General features: G+C 39.5%; 1 protein-coding gene across 1 annotated transcript in view; it reads right to left on the minus strand.

Annotated features, from left to right (window-relative positions):
- EOGT (EGF domain specific O-linked N-acetylglucosamine transferase) overlaps positions 1-18,917 on the minus strand; it is a 37,013-nt gene that overhangs the window by 17,637 nt on the left and 459 nt on the right. Inside the window, exons 2-9 of the mRNA XM_037492469.2 lie at positions 18,356-18,579; positions 15,501-15,724; positions 14,085-14,185; positions 12,908-13,016; positions 10,638-10,732; positions 9,913-10,017; positions 7,141-7,247; positions 74-177 (exon numbers count right to left, since the gene is read on the minus strand). Of these exons, the coding sequence (XP_037348366.1) occupies positions 74-177; positions 7,141-7,247; positions 9,913-10,017; positions 10,638-10,732; positions 12,908-13,016; positions 14,085-14,185; positions 15,501-15,710 (831 nt within the window). The 5' untranslated portion in view covers positions 15,711-15,724; positions 18,356-18,579. The remainder of the gene's footprint in view (positions 1-73; positions 178-7,140; positions 7,248-9,912; positions 10,018-10,637; positions 10,733-12,907; positions 13,017-14,084; positions 14,186-15,500; positions 15,725-18,355; positions 18,580-18,917) is intronic.

Genomic DNA, 18,917 nt, shown 5'->3' on the forward strand with positions numbered 1-18,917 from the left:
TCACAACATCAGGGTTTCACATTTATTGAGCAAGTCAAAGGCAGTTTTAAAGCAGAAACACATTCTTACTTACAGTGTCCCACATCACGATGTATACATCTGTATTGAATGAATTATTAACGTGTTGGGTAATATAAAGGTTGATAAAATCACAAAAGTGGTGATACATGTTAACACCTAGTATAGGAAAAAAAGAAATCTATGTTAATTAACCCCAAAGAACAAATGATTTGATAAGTTTTATTCTATCCCATCTATTTCTAGTGTGATGATCTTTTAGCTAAAATAATGGGAGAATAGGCCTCCCTGGTGGCACAAGGGGTTAAGCCTCAGCACTACGAAGCTATCTCCAGCCACTGCAGATTGAGTTCGATCCCCAGCCAGAGAGCTAACCCATGAGGCACAGCAGAACTTTCCTGTCTCACCCGCTGCTCCCCTCAGCAGTGTATTTCAGTTGATCTGCCTGTTCTGCTCCCACCAGAGGGTGAATCCTCTCACTGCCCAGACCTCTGGCCTATACCCCAGCTCTTGTATGCATAAATATATAAAAAGAAATCTTTAAAAAATAAAATAAATGGGGAAAACAATAAGAGTTCTTCCAAACATGAAATAATCCACACATAGATTACAGATTGAATGGGTAGAAATATTACTTTAAAATTGATTATTTAGGAATTATGAATGCATTTTCCCATATACACTAAGTAGCAAATGATCATTAAGTTTCCAGGAAAAAATAACATAAGTCTATTAAACTCAAATGAGATAGAATTATAGAAGCATGAAGACTAATTGTTGTACTTTATGACATCTTATGTTTTAAATCAATTAAGTAACATCCCTTCATTATAGAAGTATTGGCAAAGATTGAAACTGTTAACATTTTGGAATTTTTCATTCCTGTTTCTTTTTTCCATACTTAATCATTACTTACAATATTGCTTTTTGGGAAAATATTAACTATCATTTCAAAGGGCTTCATGCCCCATATTCTACTTGAAGGAGCATGAACTTTGGAGTCAGAAGAACTGGCTTGAATCCCAGTTCAGCCATTCATGAGCAGTGTTCTCAGTAAGTTTGTAAAGTTTCCAGTCTTTAGCTTCTCTACTAGAAGTAAGGAAATATTATACTTAGGTGCCAGTTTTGTTAGGAAAGATTAAATGATAATACATCCAAAAGTACCCAGCCCGCTGCCTAACACCTGGTGAAGCCTTAGTGAAGACCTAAGTTTGGGAGGTCACACAGAGTTGATAAAAATGCAGAACTACTATTTGCAATCTCCTAAGTCTGTCTTTAAAAAAAAAGCTGAACATGTACTATTGACTTAGGCATACAGTATCCAGTATTCAACCGGGAAACACATCTAAACAAGATGAAATTCCAACAACTGGCGTTTCAAGTATGCATTTTATAGGAGGGTGAAAGTTAACTGAAAGAAAAACAGTGACTCTCAAATGCAGACTATAAATTATTCTGATTTCATTCCCATCGTGAAGAATGAGTGTGTCAGAAAATTAGAATTTTAAAAAAAGAAACCTCCATTCTTTTTAGACTGGTATTTGAAAAGAATGTTTGGAAGGGCTTCTTTTATCACCCAGAAAAATCTTGCCAAAAGCCTATATTCAAATAAACAAGAAAAAGCAAATTCTATTATAACACATGTCCTCCCAGGTTAGCTACACTGCACATTAGGTCTCTCATGTATCATTCACTGAATTCCTAACATTTCTTGAGAAACTCAGTAGGCACAAAATAGCTCTTGTTGCCAGGAGAATTTATAAATGAGAAAACATAGGCTCTGTCCTCAAGGGCCTCCAGTGAGTCTTGTTCTATGGAATGCTCATCTCTCAAGGTAAGCACTAATATAAAAAGAAAAATAGAATGGCAGCCTAAGAAGAAAAAAGTAGACTTATGGGTCCTCCCTGGTGGCGCAAGGGGTTAAGCACAACACTGTGAGGCTATCCATAGCCTCTGCAGCACGAGTTGGGTCCCAGGCCATCCAGGGAGCTACCCACATGACGCAGCAGACCTCTGCTGGCTTGCCTGCTGCTCCCCTCAGAAGTGAATTTGGGTCAGTCTGCCTGCTCTGTTCCCCATTCTGTCTCTGGTGAATCCTCTCACCCCCACCCTCCCCTCCCCCCACACCTCTGGCCTGTACCCCAGTTCTTGCATGCGTAAATAAATAAATCTTTTTTTATAAAGTAGACTTAGGAATATAGGAAAGAAATGGCACGCCCACATCAGCCTATTATTCCTATTTTAATACTTCATTGCATACGTATCTAAGTAAAATTACATATTCATATTCTTGAACAGGAAGATCACAGTTTTCTTTGCCCTTTTTAAGTCTTCATATTTTAAAAATTAGTCAGGACAATGAACATAGCATTTTTACCTGCTCTTATTTTAAAAATCTAAACCTGCCTGATTTCTAAAAATAAAACTTTGTAATATAAGAATAATGACTTCAGAAAGCAGGGCACATTAAAAATATAATCAATAACTTAGAGTGATTCTGAAACAGTCAATACTTCATGATAAGCCCAGCCTCTCATGAATTCTGATTATGATGTGGCGTGGTAATAACCATTCCTCATAATTAGATAATGAAGGAAAATTTGTGTTTCTCCTCTCAGGATGACTAGTATATAAAGTAAAAGCTGAGCTTGCAAGTTGTCAGGAATTAAGGGCATAAATAGAAAAATAATTTTTTTTTTTTTTAAAGATTTATTTATTTATCTATTCAAGCACTGGGTACAGTCAGAAGCGTGGGAGGGTGAGAGAATTCACCAGAGCCAGAGGGGAGAACAGAGCAGGCAGAAGGACCAAGGTACACTGCTGAGGGGAGCAGCGGGCGGCAGGAGAGGTCCGCGCGCCATGTGGGACCCTCCTCCGGTGGCCGGGGAGCAGCCGGGGATCGAACTGGCGCTGCAGAGGCCGCAGGCAGCTTCACAACCCAGCGCTCAACCGCTGCGCCACCGGGGAGGCCCTAGAAAAATAATTTTTTTAAAAAAATACTGCAGTGCTAGCAGAAATCAAAAGAATAATCAGAAACTACTATGAACAGTTATATGGAAACAAGTTCAACAATCTAGAGGAAATGGACAAATTCCTACAACTCTACAATCACCCAAAGCTAGATAAAGAAGAAATAGAACACCTAACAGACCAATTACAGGCAGCGAAATTGAAATGGTTATCAAAAAACTCCCCAAAAACAAAAGCCCAGGACCTGATGGATTTACAAATGAATTCTACCAAACGTCCAGAAACGAATTAGTGCCTATCCTTCACAAACTCTTCCAAAAAATTGAGAAGGAAGAGATAATACCAAACACGTTCTATGAAGCCAACATTACACTAATACCAAAACTGAACAAGGACAACACAAAAAAAGAAAACTACAGGCCAATCTCCCTAATGAACACTGATGCAAAAATTCTCAATAAAATTTTGGCTATCAAAATCCAACAATGTATCCATAAGATAATTCACCACGACCAAGTAGGATTCATTCCAGGAACACAAGGATGGTTCAACATCCAAAAATCAATCAACGTTATCTAACACATCAACAAAATAAAAAAACCATATGATAATATCAATAGATGCCGAGAAAGCTTTCGACAAAGTGCAACACCCATTCATGATAAAAGCCCTTGAAATTCTTGGGATACAAGGAACATACCTCAACATCAGAAAGGCCATATATGGCAAGCCAACAGCCAGTATCATTCTCAATGGTGAAAAGCTGAAAGCATTTCCATTAAGATCTGGAATAAGACAAGGATATCCATTCTCACCACTGCTTTTCAATATAATACTGGAAGTCCTAGACAGAGCAATAAGACAAGAGAAAGACATACAAGGAACCCAAATAGGAAAAGAAGAAGTAAAACTATCACTATTTGAAGATGATATGATAATATACATAGAGAACCCCAAAAACTCCACAGAAAAACTAATTCAACTCATCAATCAGTTCAGTAAAGTGGCAGGATACAAAATCAACATGCAAAAGTCAGTAGCCTTCCTATACACAAACAATAAATCTGAAGAAGAAGAAATCAAAAAAAAACATCCCTTTTATTACTGAAACAAAAAAATCAAATACTTGGGGATAAGTCTAACAAAAGAGGTAAAGGACCTATACAAAGAAAACTATAAAACACTGTTAAAAGAAATAGAAGAAGACACAAAGAAATGGAAAGACATCCCCTGCTCATGGATTGGAAGAATAAACATTATTAAAATGGCCATCCTACCAAAAGCAATATACAGATTCAATGCTATTCCAATAAAAATTTCAATGTCATTCTTCAAAGAAATAAAACAATTATTGATGAAATTCATATGGATTCACCAAAACCCCCAAAGAGCCAAAGCTCTCCTGAAAAAAAAAAGAAGGGAATGGAGGCATCACACTCCCAGACTTCAAACTATACTACAGAGCCATAATCATCAAAACTGCATGGTGTTGGAACAAGAACAGACACATGGACCAATGGAACCAAATAGAAAATCCAGAAATAAACCCACAGATTTATAGTCAACTAATCTTTGACAAAGGAGCAAAGAATATGCATTGGAGCAAAGAAAGTTTGTTCAATAAATGGTGCTGGGAAAACTGGGTCGCTACATGCAAAAGAATGAAGCTTGACTACTACCTAACACCATGCACAAAATCCAACTCAAAATGGATTAAAGAACTAGACATAAGACCTGAAACCATAAAATACATAGAAGGAAATATAGGCGAAACACTACATGAAATGCACATCAAAGACATCTTTACTGACACATCACCCAAAGCAGTGATAGTGAAGAAAAGATAAACAGCTGGGACTACATCAAATTAAAGAGCTTCTGAACAGCAAAAGAGACAATAACCAAAACAAAGAGAAACCCCACCGACTGGGAGAACATTTTTGCACACAACACTAATGATAAAGGACTGATCACAAAAATCTACAAGGAGCTGATGAGACTCAACAAAAACAAAGAAAATAATCCAGTCAAAAAATGGGCAGAAGAGCTAAAAAGAAACTTCTCTGAAGAGGAAATGTAAATGGCCAACAGGCATATAAAAAATGTTCAACATGACTTGTAATCAGGGAAACGCAAATCAAAACTACAATGAGATACCATCTTACACCAGTGAGAATGGCACATATTAAAAAAACTAGCAACAACAAATGTTGGCGAGGGTGTGGAGAAAAAGGAACTCTCCTGCACTGTTGGTGGGAGTGCAAACTGGTCCAACCACTATGGAAAGCTGTGTGGAGATTTCTTGACCTACTAAAGATAGAGCTTCCATATGATCCAGCAATTCCACTCCGAGGTATTTACCCAAAGGACACAGAAACATCAATTCCAAAGAGCACCTGCACCCCTATGTTTATAGCTGCACTATTTACAATAGCTAAGCTTTGGAAACAGCCCAGATGCCCAAAAATAGATGACTGGATCAAGAAGATGTGATATATATACACAATGGAATATTACTCAGCATTCAAAAAAGATAAACACATGCCATTTGAAGCAACATGGATGGAGCTGGAAGGGATCATGCTCAGCGAAATAAGCCAGAAAGAAAAAGAAAAATACTGAATGGTCTCACTCATAGCAGGAATCTAGAAAACTTAAATAAGGGATCAGGAAAAAGAATAATTATAAGAAAGAAAATATCAAAATCAACAAACTATGAGCCAGAGACACTCTATGTGGGGTGAGGGGCAGGTAAAGGAGGGCTTGGGGTCAAAATAAGGGGGTTATAATTGTATGGGGAATATAAAAATAAAATTTAAATTAAAAAAATACTGCAGTGCTAACTTTAGAAGAATTTTAAGTTCATTTTAGTCATGAGAACCATAGCTAAAAGTTTGCCAAAAGAGGTGAAGGGCATCCACATGCCCTTGTACATGCCGCAGTGCACATATGGCTTTTACTTAAAAAAATTTATTTTAGGGCCTCCCTGGTGGCACAGGAGGTTGAGTGAAGCACTGTGAAGTTGTCCGCAGCCTCTGCAGCCCGGGTTCTATCCCAGCTGGCCAGGGAGATGCCCGCATGGCTTGACAGCCCTCTCCTGTCTCGCCTGCTGCTCCCCTCAGCAGTGTATTTCGGTCAGTCTGCCTGTTCTGCTCCCCGCTCTGTCTCTGGTGAATCCTCTCACCCTCTTGCAAGTCTGGCCTGTGCCCCAGTTATTGTATGCATTAATAGATAAATCTTAAAAAAAAAAAGACTTAAAAAATTTATTTTAAAGCAGCACAAATCTAAATTAAATGACTAGAGAAACCAGATGGGGTAAATTGAGTTATAAAAGGTATATATATGTTGCCTCCTCTCATCTTTGATTTTTTAAAAGATTTATTTATTTATGCATATAAGAACTGGCCTGTAGACCAGAGGTAGGGGAGTAGGCAGGAGTGAAAGGATTCACCAGAGAGAGTGGGGAGCAGAACAGGCAGATCTACTGAAATACACTGCTGAGGGAAGCAGCGAGTGAGACATGTGGGCTGTGCCATGTGGCTTGCTTCCTGGCCAGCCAGGGATTGAACTTGTGCTGCAGTGGCTGGCAACAGATTGATAGCACTGTGTCTTTAACCCCTGCGTCACCAGGGAGGCCCCCATCTGCGACTGTTGATTCATTCACTTGTCATAAATTTGAAGGTTTCTTCTAAAATATCAAAGGTAAAAAATAATGGGGATTTCAAACAAGGTCACTTCTTCAGAGAAGAAAGTCAGAAGAGGGCCTCCCCAGTGGCACAGCGGTTGAGCACTGGGCTGCAAAGCTGCCCACAGCCTCTGCAGTGCTGGTTCAATACCGGGCCACTGGCGAGGGTCCCACATGGCCCTCAGACCTCTCCTGCCGCGCCTGCTACTCTCCTCAGCAGTGTATTTCGTCAGTCTGCCTGTTCTGCTCCCCGCAATGGCTCTGGTGAATTCTCTCAACCTCCCACGCATCTGACTGTACCCAGTGCTTATATAAATAAAAAAATAAATCTTTTAAAAAAAAAAAGAAAGTCAGAAGCAAATCCACTGTTATATTTCCCAAAAAGTCATAGGAAATCAATACATACTACAACGAAAAAGAAATCAGATCTCATCAACCTAAATAAATAAAATGAATAAACATCTCACCTGCATCTAATTTCATGAAGTAGGTTGGCTTATCAATAACCATGTCACAATTACCATCTTCAATAGGTCTGAAGTTGAGCTGAGTATAGCTTTGCAACTCAGCAAACCTGGAATTACGAATTGGCAGATGCTTTCAAAACTATTTTCCTGAACTTCTTAGCGCAATATCATAACTTAGGGTTTATTAAGTAGGGAAATTTTACTTCAAGTATAAACTATAATGGAGACATATAAAACTTCTTAAACATACCAACATATATACAACTTGATACTGATTTTAATGTTGAGAAAAGGGGAAAATTTGTTTTTTTAAATTCAGCCTAATGTACATGATAAACTAGGAACTTTCCAAAGGAGAAATTTACATAGTGAGTTAGGTTAAATAGTGTACCAATAAAGTCAGAAGATTCAGAAAAGTTTCCAATACTCCTAGGAAGCTCAGTTTGATTCAAGAACTTTTTGTACAGATTTTTTGATTCTGAGAAAGGTGGCATTCCAGGAACTATTGAGTGCCTCAGAAAGACAGCACATAGGTAAGCTTCTTGGAAGAAAGGAACACGTGTTTCCTATTCAAGAGGAGATTAATTCCATCCCCCAAAGAGTGGGCTGAAATTAGTGATTCACCTCTAACAAACAGAATACAGCAGAATGGCAGAAGTGAAGGTGTACTGTATCCCCAGCCCTCCTTATTCTCAGGGATATTGTCGTGGTGCCCAGAGTTCCTGCTTGTCAGAGTGGTGTCTCACCAAAAGCAAAAGTCCTGGAAAGGGAATATACTAGGAAACCAGTATCTGCTGAACACAGCAGCAGATGTTAGATAGAACAGAGATAACATGCTGTGATCAGCAGGAATAATGGAGCCCCCAGACAATAGCCCCTGGTCACTCCACCCTAGTTTACATCCCCAATAACTGCTTCCCCCTACATACTTGCTCCGCCTTTGTACTTGATGCTAATAAATGAGACTGCCTTTGGATGGGGACTGCACATTACTTCCCAGTGTAGCCCCTCCATTATTCCACATGGACTTTGAGTAATCTCTTATCCCTTGCCACTCCCAACGCTGTAGCCCTGTAAGGGGAGAGTGTGTCATTTCTGAGATTGAGGTATACAAACACTGAGGCATCCATCTTGGGACATCATACCCACCACCACTGGCCTTCAGGAAAGCCAGTCGCCATGTTGTAAGCCGCAGTAGGGAGAGGGGGCTATGTGGCAAAGGAATGATGCCTCTGTCAGCAGTCAGAGAAAGATGAATCTTACAACCGCATGAGTGAGCTTAGAAGTGGATTCATCAGGCCCAGTAAAGCCTAGAGATGTCCACAGCCCTGTGTCAACAGCTTAACAGAAACCTCAAATGTCACCCTCAGCCAGACGCACCCAGCTAAGTTGCCCTGAAATCCTGACCATAAGAAACTTCACAACATAATAAATATTGCTTATGTTTAAACTATTACAATCTGGAGAAACTGGGGTGGGTAGACAATGAATAAATATTAAAATTTGGAGAAATTTTGCTATACTGCAATAGATAATAAATACAAATGTACCCTAGGATGTGCTTTGGAGTAATAAGCTATATTCCATTAAGTAACTAACACAAATAAAAGGAAATGCCATGATTTCCAAAGGTACTAGTGATCAAATATTATAGAGTAGATATCAAAATGTACTAAGAACCAAAAGACCTAGTAGGATACAGAAGCTCCTACTGCAGAAGTCTGTTAAGTCAAGATATTGCGTTACAGACTATAACAGGCCATACAAATGTATGGTAGATTCTTATCCTGAATGTTTTGCTTAGCACAAATACAATTAACATTATATAAGTGTCCTCTGTAGCTATAAAGGGGTAGCATGAGTTTCTTTGGGGTGATAAACAGTTCTTTATACTGTCTTAGTGGTTACATGCACCTAAGCAGGTGATATATATTCCATTAAGCTACACACACAAAAATTATAAGAACTGGTGAAATGCAAATGTGTATAAATAATAATACTGTACCAACATCAATTTCCTGTTTTTGATCATTGAGGTACAGTTTTGTAAGACCTCATCATTAGAGGAAGTCAGAGTAAGGGTACAATGGGAACTCTGTGTGATTTTCAAACTTACACATTCTAAAATTATTTTAAAATAAAAAGTATCTTTAAAGTGTTCTCATGCTTTATTTCTAGGGATGGTAAATTTCTTGATAGACTACAGAATTAGTTTAACAGTAAAAATGTTTAAAACCAAAATGTGTTCCCTAATTTTATGAAGTTCAAAAAGCTGGGGAATGATGTTAAAAGTCAGGGTAGTGTTTACCTTTAGAGAGAAGGATAGGGGTGTGACAGGCAGAAGGTCTGAGGGCTGATGACTTTTGACCTGGGTAGGCATTACACAGGTGGGTTCACCTTTTCATAATCCAAACTGTACATTTCTCTATATGCTTGCTATGTACTTCAACATGTGTATTTTTTTAAAAAAAAATGTGTTCCCCAAAACATATGTGGCAATTATGAGGAGTTAATAAAAATTAATTTTGAATTGATTTTCCTTCTTTCATTAACAAATGGTAAATACCGTATGACACTTCCTAGTAGTGTATAAACAAATATTTAATTTTGATACAACTGAGAGTCACTCTCTAGCCATCAACTTCCCAGAAAGTCATTATCAATTATCTACAAATGAAGTAACATTTCCCATTTGAAAGTTCTTACCAAAACCTGTAAGTACAAAAAATAAAGACAAATAATTTAGAAAAACCATTTAAAAAAAGAACTTACCAAGACTGCAGAGGACTTTTGCGCTGACCTTCAGACATCAATGTACGACTGTCAAGTTTACAGTGGCCTCCAATCTTACCACTCTGGAAAAAACTTTCCTTAAATCTGGTGGATAACAACAAATTAAGTTGAGTTCGAAATTTTTTTCCATGAAATATTGGATGGTTTCGCTTATAGGAGGAATATAGGGGAACAAAATAAGGAATCAGGGGAAAAATCATAACAAAAAACTAAACAAAACAAAAATAAACAGGCAACTATAAATCAGAGACATGCTGCAGGACAGGGGGAGAAGATCAAAACAGGGTGGGAAGGGCACAAGGGATTATGGTGATGGTGCACGGGTGAATGGGTGGTGGGAATTCTATGGGAACTACATCTGAGAGGAGAAAGCAAACATTGCACAAAAATGAACAATGATGTAAAATATATATAAATAAATAAAATTTTTCATGACTCAGGAACATGGGCTGTAACTAGTGATTTACTAATTTCTAAAATCAGTTTTTCACTAGAATTTAACTCTTTCTAGCAGAATATTTCAAATACATACAAAAGAGATAGAACAGTACAAGGAAACTGATGTCTCCAAACAAAACTTCAAAACAACTCGTGTCCTGTTTCCCAAATCCACCACCATATTGTTATGAGGAAAATCCAGGCATATACCCAGATCTGAAAATATTTCAGAATTTCCATTAGATTTCATCAATCACTTTAAGTACCTGTCATGATTCCTTTTGATGTTTCTTAAATCAAGGTAGAGACGGGCTGCTCTGCAGAACTGAAGATAACGGGAACACACCAGACTTGAGTCATTCTGCAACAAGATTAAGAAAAACGAAAGAAAGTAACTTGAGCATTAACATTAACTTGAGGACACACACAGACTTGCTAGACATGTTGAGCACATGCACAGCGTCAGGTCCAAACCACACAATATGAGAAGGAAAGCTTCCTGAAGACTGTTTCTGCTTAAGGATTTTTGTCCTTCCAGCAGACTTCAACCAAATATACTTTTGCTAATTATCCTATTTATAGCACCTCAAATTTTAAAGCCAGGAACTGTTTAAAAAAAAAAAAAAAGCACTCAGAACTATTATTACCCCATAGCTATGTAAGAAAGTATTTTCGAAAGAGAGCCAAATGAAACATAAGAGACATTAAAATGCAAGGCAGGAAGGGCATTTTGCCAATTTTACTAAGAGCTACTTTCTGCAAACCATAAAACTTGTGGGAGTCTGTCTCAACAGCAACAGGAGGGGAATGTTTTCTAAATCGGTGAAGCATCCACTCCCAGAGTCAGCTTCTGTTTCCACCAATCTGGTTGTGCTGAAAGAGGGTTAACTCCAAAAAAAAAAAGTTTATCTGGATTTTCCTTATAGATTCAAATGCCATTGTATTGTTTTTCCCATGACATCCAATGAACATGAGGCCTTAATCTTGTTGGTAAGTTATCCTACTCTAACTGTCCAAGCATATCAGGTTGATCCCCACCAGGAAAGCATTCTAAAGGCCACCTTGGTGGGCCTCCCCTGGTGGCGCAGGTGGTTGAGCGCCACTTGAAGCTGTCCGCAGCCTCTGCAGCGCCAATTCGATCCAGGCCGGCTGGCGAGGGTCCCACAAGGCAAGCAGACCTCTCCTGCCTAGCCCACTGCTCCCCTTAGCAGTGTATTTCGTCAGTCTGCCTGTTCTGTTCCCCACTCTGTCTCTAGTGAATCCTCTCACCATCCCGCACATCTGGCCTGTGCCCTGGTTCTTGTATAAATAAATAAGTAAATCTTAAAAAAAAAAAAAAAGTCATCTTGGGACAGGGTTGTGGCTCCTCCCTTTCCTTTCCACATGAAAAGTGCTTACAAGCCCATGGATGTTTAGAAATTAACATTGAGCCCTTTGCTGGAAATCAGGCCCTGTCTGGAGCATTTTTTAAAAAGATTTATTTTATTTATTTATGTATACAAGACCTGGGGTGTAGGCCAGAGGTGCGGGGTGGGGGGTTGGGGGTAGGGGTGGAGAGGATTCACCAGAGGCAGAGTAGGAAACAGAACAGGTGGATTGACTGAAATACACTGCTTAGAGGGGGCAGCAGGAGAGACAGCAGAGGTCTGCTGCGCCATGTGGGTAGATCGCTGGCCGGGGATCCAACTCATGCTGCAGTGGCTGCTGATAGCTTCATAGGCTGAAACTTAACCCCTTGTGCCACCAGAGAGGCCCCCTGTCTGGAGCATTTTTAATGGCAGAATTGCATTTCAATCTGACTACAAGCTATGAAATAGGCAGATTAAAAACAAAAGAAATTGAAACATGGAAAGTTTGGGCGCCCTGTCAGAGATTCAGGATTTGAAATCTGAAGCGTGGAACCTGTTCTACTCAATACTACCCTAAATTGCCTTTGACAATGTGTTACTTACCCATAGAGTACAACCTGGTATGAGTGAAAGTACACAGAAAGAGATCTGCATTTTAATTCTAGATGTACAATTCTACATTGTAGCTGTGAGGTCTTAGAGAAGTTACTTAACTTCTTTAAGGAACCTGTTTTCTCTGGCTAAATGGCAACAGGCTAATGCCTGCCCTGGCTAACTCTATAATGTTTGTGAAAATCAAACTAATACACAGAAAAACTTTTTGCAAACTAAAGTGCTAAACAAACAAAAGGCACATCAGTAGAGGCATGTTTGTAAAAATTTGTAAAGATGCAACTTACCAGTTTACCTTCTCTAGCATACGATGGAGGGAACAATTCTAACTCTAGAAGTAAATTAACTGCCTCCAAATATGGTGATCTGATAAATGTGTGAAAATGAGGACATGGTTTCCAAGTGAAACAGAACTGGTTTTTGGAAATTAAATAAAATTCTTAAATAAATAAAATTAAATAAGACAATAAATACATGGCAGGGAGGGATCCCTTTCATAGTGCAATCTATCTTGTTTTGACTTTGTGATCTAAACTCTGCAAGTATTTTAAAAGCCATGCTCACTTATTACCCACCATTTCCCGAGGGTGGCACAGCACATGCATCTCTTCTAGCCGCTCGCCTGCGTATCCAAAATCAGCTTGTCTCCAGAAGAGGTCCTGAGCTGACTCGAGGGTGTCGGTCCTGTTCACAAAAAAAAATAAAAATAAAAATTCTATTTTTAAATTTTATTTATTTATGCATACAAGAACCGGGGTATAGGCCAGAGGTGTGGGGGGGAGGGGTGAGAGGATTCACCAGAGAGAGTGGGGAGCAGAATAGGCAGATCTACTGAAATACTGCGCCATGTGGGCCAGCTCCCTGGCTGGCTAGGGATTGAATTCATGCTGCAATGGCTGGATACAGCTTGGTAGCACTGTGTCCTTAATCTCTGAGCCACCAGGCAAGTCCTCTTTTTATTTTTTTAACCCTGAATTTTTTCTAAAGGTTAAAATGCCAGAAACCTTTCATTTCTTTAATTTTTCCTAAAAGTATACATGTTACATGAGCTTATCAAAATAAGTTATTTATAGACATACTTTTTTTTTAAGATTTTATTTATTTATTTTTGCATAAACTCTGTTATAGACCAGAGTTGCGGAGGTAAGAGGATTCACCAGAGACAGAGTGGGGAGCAGAACAGGCAGAGCTACTGAAATACACTGCTGAGGGGAGTAGCGGGCAAGACAGGAGAGGTCTGCAGCACCATTGGGTTAGATCCCTGGCTGGGGATAGAACTCAGGCCTTAGCAGTGGTAGCACTGAGACTTAACCCCTAAGCCACCAGAAAGGTGCCCAGACATATTTCCTTACGATATAAAGACAATAGAAATATATGAAGTGAAGTTTATCATGGACTCAAGACAATGAAATGTTAATTAAAGTATTTTCTTTACCCCATTTACCCCACATATTTTGGAAATACTAATTATATTTAATCTTCCTTCCAGAATCAAGAAGAACCCATCAATATATCTATTAGAGTATACTGAGGAAAACATTTTCTGTGATCTAGACTGTCTTCTCCCTCTGGCAGAGGAAGTGAGAGGCATTCCTGTCCCAGTGGGAGATAATAAAGTTGAATTCATGAGGTATAAGCAAAACAATACCTAAAGGAATTACTAAAACCAAAAAGCTGAAATTGAGGCATCTGAATACAATGCAGAGAAAAAAAGATGACTTAAAAGCAAGAAGGTGTTCTCTGCAAACTTACCATCCCGTGTCCACGTAGCTGCAAACAGGGTAACCAAACCTGTACTCTGGTTTGCAGGATTTCTCATAACCCCAGCAGTACTTTAGATTTTCTAAGTGTTTCTGGAACATAACACAGGAATATAAGACATCTCTTCTGACAGAGAGGACACTTAGATTTGTCTATGATGAAAATAATTTTTTAAAAGATTTATTTATTTATGCATATGAGAGTTCGGGTGTAGGCCAGAGCTGGGGGGAGGGGTGAAAGGATTCATCAGAGACAGAGTGGGGAGCAGAACAGGTGGATCCACTGAAATATACTGCTGAGGGGAGCAGCTCGTGAGACAGGAGAGGTCTGTGCACCATGTAGGTCACCTCCCTGATGGGGGATTGAACTCATGCTGCAGTAGCTGCAGAGAGCTTCATAGTGCTGAGACTTAACCCCTTGGGCCACCAAAGAGGCCTGAAAATAATTTTTTATATAATTTAATTTTTATAATTTATGGTACTGTTTATGTAATAATAATGACTAAATTCTAAGAATAGCTGTCTGAAGGTTCCTAAGTTATCCTTAATCACACCCCCGATCACATCTGCCCTCAATCAACAGACCATTTGAATTGAAATTTCCTGAAGTAGCTTAATGAAACCTCCTTTTCCAGTGAACAAAGAAATTCTAGCATTAGTCCTTAGAGATACATAACCTGAAATTTCTGCCACCAAAAGAATCACAGTTAAATTGAATGGATCAGCAATTTTACTCATCAGTCTACTCAGCAGAGCCCCCACAAGACAGGGACAGCTCTGCAACCCTTGGGGGACAGCAACTATTGTTGGCCCCTGGGCTTAGAAGGCTCTTCTGCAAGGCCCCAGGAGCAATGCTGGTCTGATTCTCAGGTCTGCTTCTCCATATGCTTCCTGTGCCCACACCATGGGAAAGGAAGCCTCTCACAATGCCCAGCTTTGATCTGGAAGGTCTCCTGAGACATCTTAATGGGCTCCAATTTGAGGCCTTTCAACAGCTCTGTGAAGGAAGGCCACAAGAACGTCTTAATCATGTGGAGGCAAAGGCAGAGGTGTTATTACTGAAATTAAGTGCTAAGTAACCCTTTTAAGTGCAGTTTAAGAAAAGAGGGGCCAAAAAATCCTTTAGTTGCATTTAACTAGTTGTTTTCTGAATAAAATCTAGTTTGCTTCATTTACAGAAAATAAAAATACAGTTGACCACCAATTACTTTTACTAGTGATTTAGATTTTAAATCTCACTCTGGTTTGTGGGAAAAAAATTTAAACAAAGCTTAGTCACTTAGAAACACTAGATGAAATATAATGATTGATCGTAGTCACAAAGAAAGATTCAGGTTATGAAATGAAAGTAGTAAGCAAGCTGAAACTGGATCCTTTTAAAATATATAAGAGAAAAAATAATACCTGCCTTATAAGGACAGTGTGAGTCTTTCTTACAGATAGTGGCAATGTGTCTGTTATTGTGCAAAAAGAAGGGGATGTGTTCTTCTGGCAGGCGGATCCTGGCGTAGTCAAACAGAGGGGTGCCTGTCATGCTCTCAGTCTTGGAAGGAGACTCATCTTGGCTACTCAGTGAGACATCATGAAGTAATACTCCAAGGACAAGCAATGTTAACATAGCAACTTCCACACCTAGAGATCAAATTGAAAACATCTTCATTAAGACCTATCCTCTAAAAGTCAAAGGGCTAACTTTAGCTACAATGAATTTTGCCACATCACTGAATAACATTCCTTTATTTGGTACATATTATTGCAAACTGATTATGTGCCAGGTAATTTGGTTAGGAGCTAAGAAGTGAATAAACCAAAGAAGGTCCCTTCTACCATGGAGCATAAATCTAGTGCAAGAGACCTAAGTAATCAAATAAATAAACAAGTAACTTGGATGTTGAAAATATGCTGGGATTCAAATAAGCCAGGAGCCAGCAAACTTTTTCTGTAAGGGACCAAGCAGAAAATATTTTTGGGCATTGCAGGCTCATGTTTGTGGCAACTACTCAACAATACTACATGGAAAAAAAGCCATAGGCCATTAGCCTATGCTGAAGGAATGAGGGTGGCTATGTTCTAATAAAACTTTACAAAAATGAAGAGAGGGACTCAATATGACCCAGTTTGCTGATGCCTGAAATAAAGTAATAAGATAGACAACATAGCCTAGTGATGAAGAACATGGACTGTGACCTTGAGCAAGTTATTTAACCTTTCTGTGCCTCAGCATTTCCACCTACAAAATGCAAATCATGATAAAGTTTCCTCAAGACATGACTGTATGCTAAATATTGGTAAAGTATTTAGAGTACCTGCCACATTAAATGCTATGCTTTTTTTTTTTTTTTTTTTTTTTTTTTTTTGAGGCATGTTTTATTTATTTATTTATTTGTTTGTTTGTTTGTTTATACATGCACTGGGTACAGTCAGAAGCGCGGGAGGGTGAGAGAATTCACCAGAGCCAGAGCGGGGAGCAGAGCAGGCAGAAGGACCGAAGTACACTGCTGAGGGGAGCAGCGGGCGGCAGGAGAGGTCTGCGCGCCATGTGGGACCCTCCTCCAGTGGCCGGGGAGCAGCCGGGGATCGAACCGGCGCCGCAGAGGCCGCGGGCAGCTTCGCAACCCAGCGCTCAACCGCTGCGCCACAGGGGAGGCCCTAAATGCTATGCTTTTATTAAGGAAATGTTTAATGTCATGTGGCTATGGGGAGGGAAAAGGGTGTGCTAAATAACAGTTGAGCTGAGACCTGAATGACAAGAAGTGGGGGAAATATGCCAGAGAGAGGGGAGAAAATAAAGTGCAATGGTCCTGAGCAAGTATACAGGTGATGAATAAAAACTAATAATCACAATCAGTGTGTGAGAATATACTATCTGTTAGGTACACTTAAAAGTTACAAGGATGCGGCAATTCGAGGTCAAGAACTAAATTTCTAGGCTTGCGAAGCTCACATTCTAGTGTGTATAGTAACATCTCTAATAATAACTAAGCCTCTGTAAACTCCAGGAGTGAAATCCAGGCAGTCTACCTTAAACACGGTACTTAAGTCTCCCTGTCCAAGGTCACAGCCTTACTGCCATTTCTAAGTCATCCCATTAAAGATTAAATCTCTGGGGCCAGATTTCTCTTATATACTGTAGGTCATAATCATTACATTTTTGGTTCACTTTAGTGATAAATTTGTTCTATTTTAAAAAAAGAAAAAGGTGGCCTTTCTATTAGATGATAGAACATATTACTCATTAGCTGCTCCCCTCCAAAGGTAGTTTGGCACTGGGGCATAGCAGAAAACACAAATTTCAAATAGTTCTCATTGACTATGAATGTTAAGGTTAAGGAGCTTTAGAAACAGACCAATATGTTCAATCAAACCTTAATTTCCAAGGCCAAGGGATGGTAACTAACAGTGGGGACACCAAGGAGAAATCATTTTGTCCTCTGGAGTGGGAAATAGTATAGTTTTCCTGTTAGGTAGCTTTGAAAAGTATACTGTTATCTATTGTAAAGGTGATTTGAATTGATATTTTTAGGTAAGACTTTTATCCAACAGTAATTTGAAACCAATTTTAAAAAATTTAAAAATATATATTGATAAATAACAAGGATTCTACTTATAATGAAAATATTTACCTCTTTAATCCTCAGAACCACCCAGAAACTGTTGTCAAGTTTCACGTATCTAAATCTTGTCAGAATTGAAACATACTACTTTAAAAAGATGCCCAAATAGAATTTATCACCCAGGTGATATTCTGATTTAAATGAAATATTACAAGAAGAAATAATTGAATAAGGTAACCCGTAAGCAAAAGACCTGGCTCATGGGACTTCCACTTTAATGAAAATCTAAGTAAAGTTACAGAAAGACCCTCAACACAGTAACTTACCAGTCCAGATTCCAACCACCAGCAAGGAGATTGCCCGTTTTATATAGGCATCAACTGGTATCTGCCACAGGACAGTAGCAGAAAACCCTTTCCTAGGGGCAAGCAACTTGCCTATTTCTCACTGCAGTAGTTCTACTCACTGAAGCAGACCTGAGCCTCACTATTTCTTGAACCTTAAGGTTCAATAGTTAGGTCACCCTATCCTTTAACAGAACCTTCCCAGTAAAAACTCATTGCATTGACCAAGTCTAGACCTTTGGTTATCCAAGTCTGTTGTCTTCAATGGAGCGCTAGACCATTAAACTCACAGATCCATGAAGAGCAGGTCATGGGAAAAACGTAAAGACTCAGATCAAACTTGGCTTTTAGCAGAGGGCACGTACCCACTTGCACAAGCTAGAAAGTGGTGACTGCTGGTGCATGAAAGCACAACCCCGGGGCCTGGCAGAAAGCCTTCCTGGTGTAGAGTCCTTTTGCAAGGCCTCCCAGGGATGGATCAGCGCACTTCTTTGGCAGATGGAAACTTCAGTGGCTGAGAACCTTTTCCTGTAGCACAAAGCAACTGGCTCCCTCTACTTCAGTATCCCTTGAATGGATTTCCACAAGCCTAAAAAAAAAAAAAAAAAAAGAGGGGTGGGAGAAAACGCGAAAAGCCTGAAAAATAAGTGAAACCAGAATAGGGACCACAGTGGGTCAGATGGAGCGTGCATGTTCTGTGTAGAATTTGGGAACCTGTTAAGGGAGTGGGCCAAGGAAAAACTAAATGAATGCATTGAGACTCACGACTCCTAAGCAGCTGGCCCCACTTAAGAAATAAGTCTCTGGGTTGGCACAAAGGGCGTGGCTGCCTGCAATGCCCAGGTGGAGGCCCCCCCAGCAGTTTGCTAGAACGTCAACCCGAGAACCAGGACAGCTGGGTCGGCGGCGAGGGGCCACTCCAGGGGT

This window comes from Talpa occidentalis, unplaced genomic scaffold (genome assembly GCF_014898055.3).
Source record: "Talpa occidentalis isolate TD23 unplaced genomic scaffold, MPIMG_talOcc4v2.1 talOcc4.10, whole genome shotgun sequence".
NCBI lineage: Eukaryota > Metazoa > Chordata > Mammalia > Eulipotyphla > Talpidae > Talpa > Talpa occidentalis.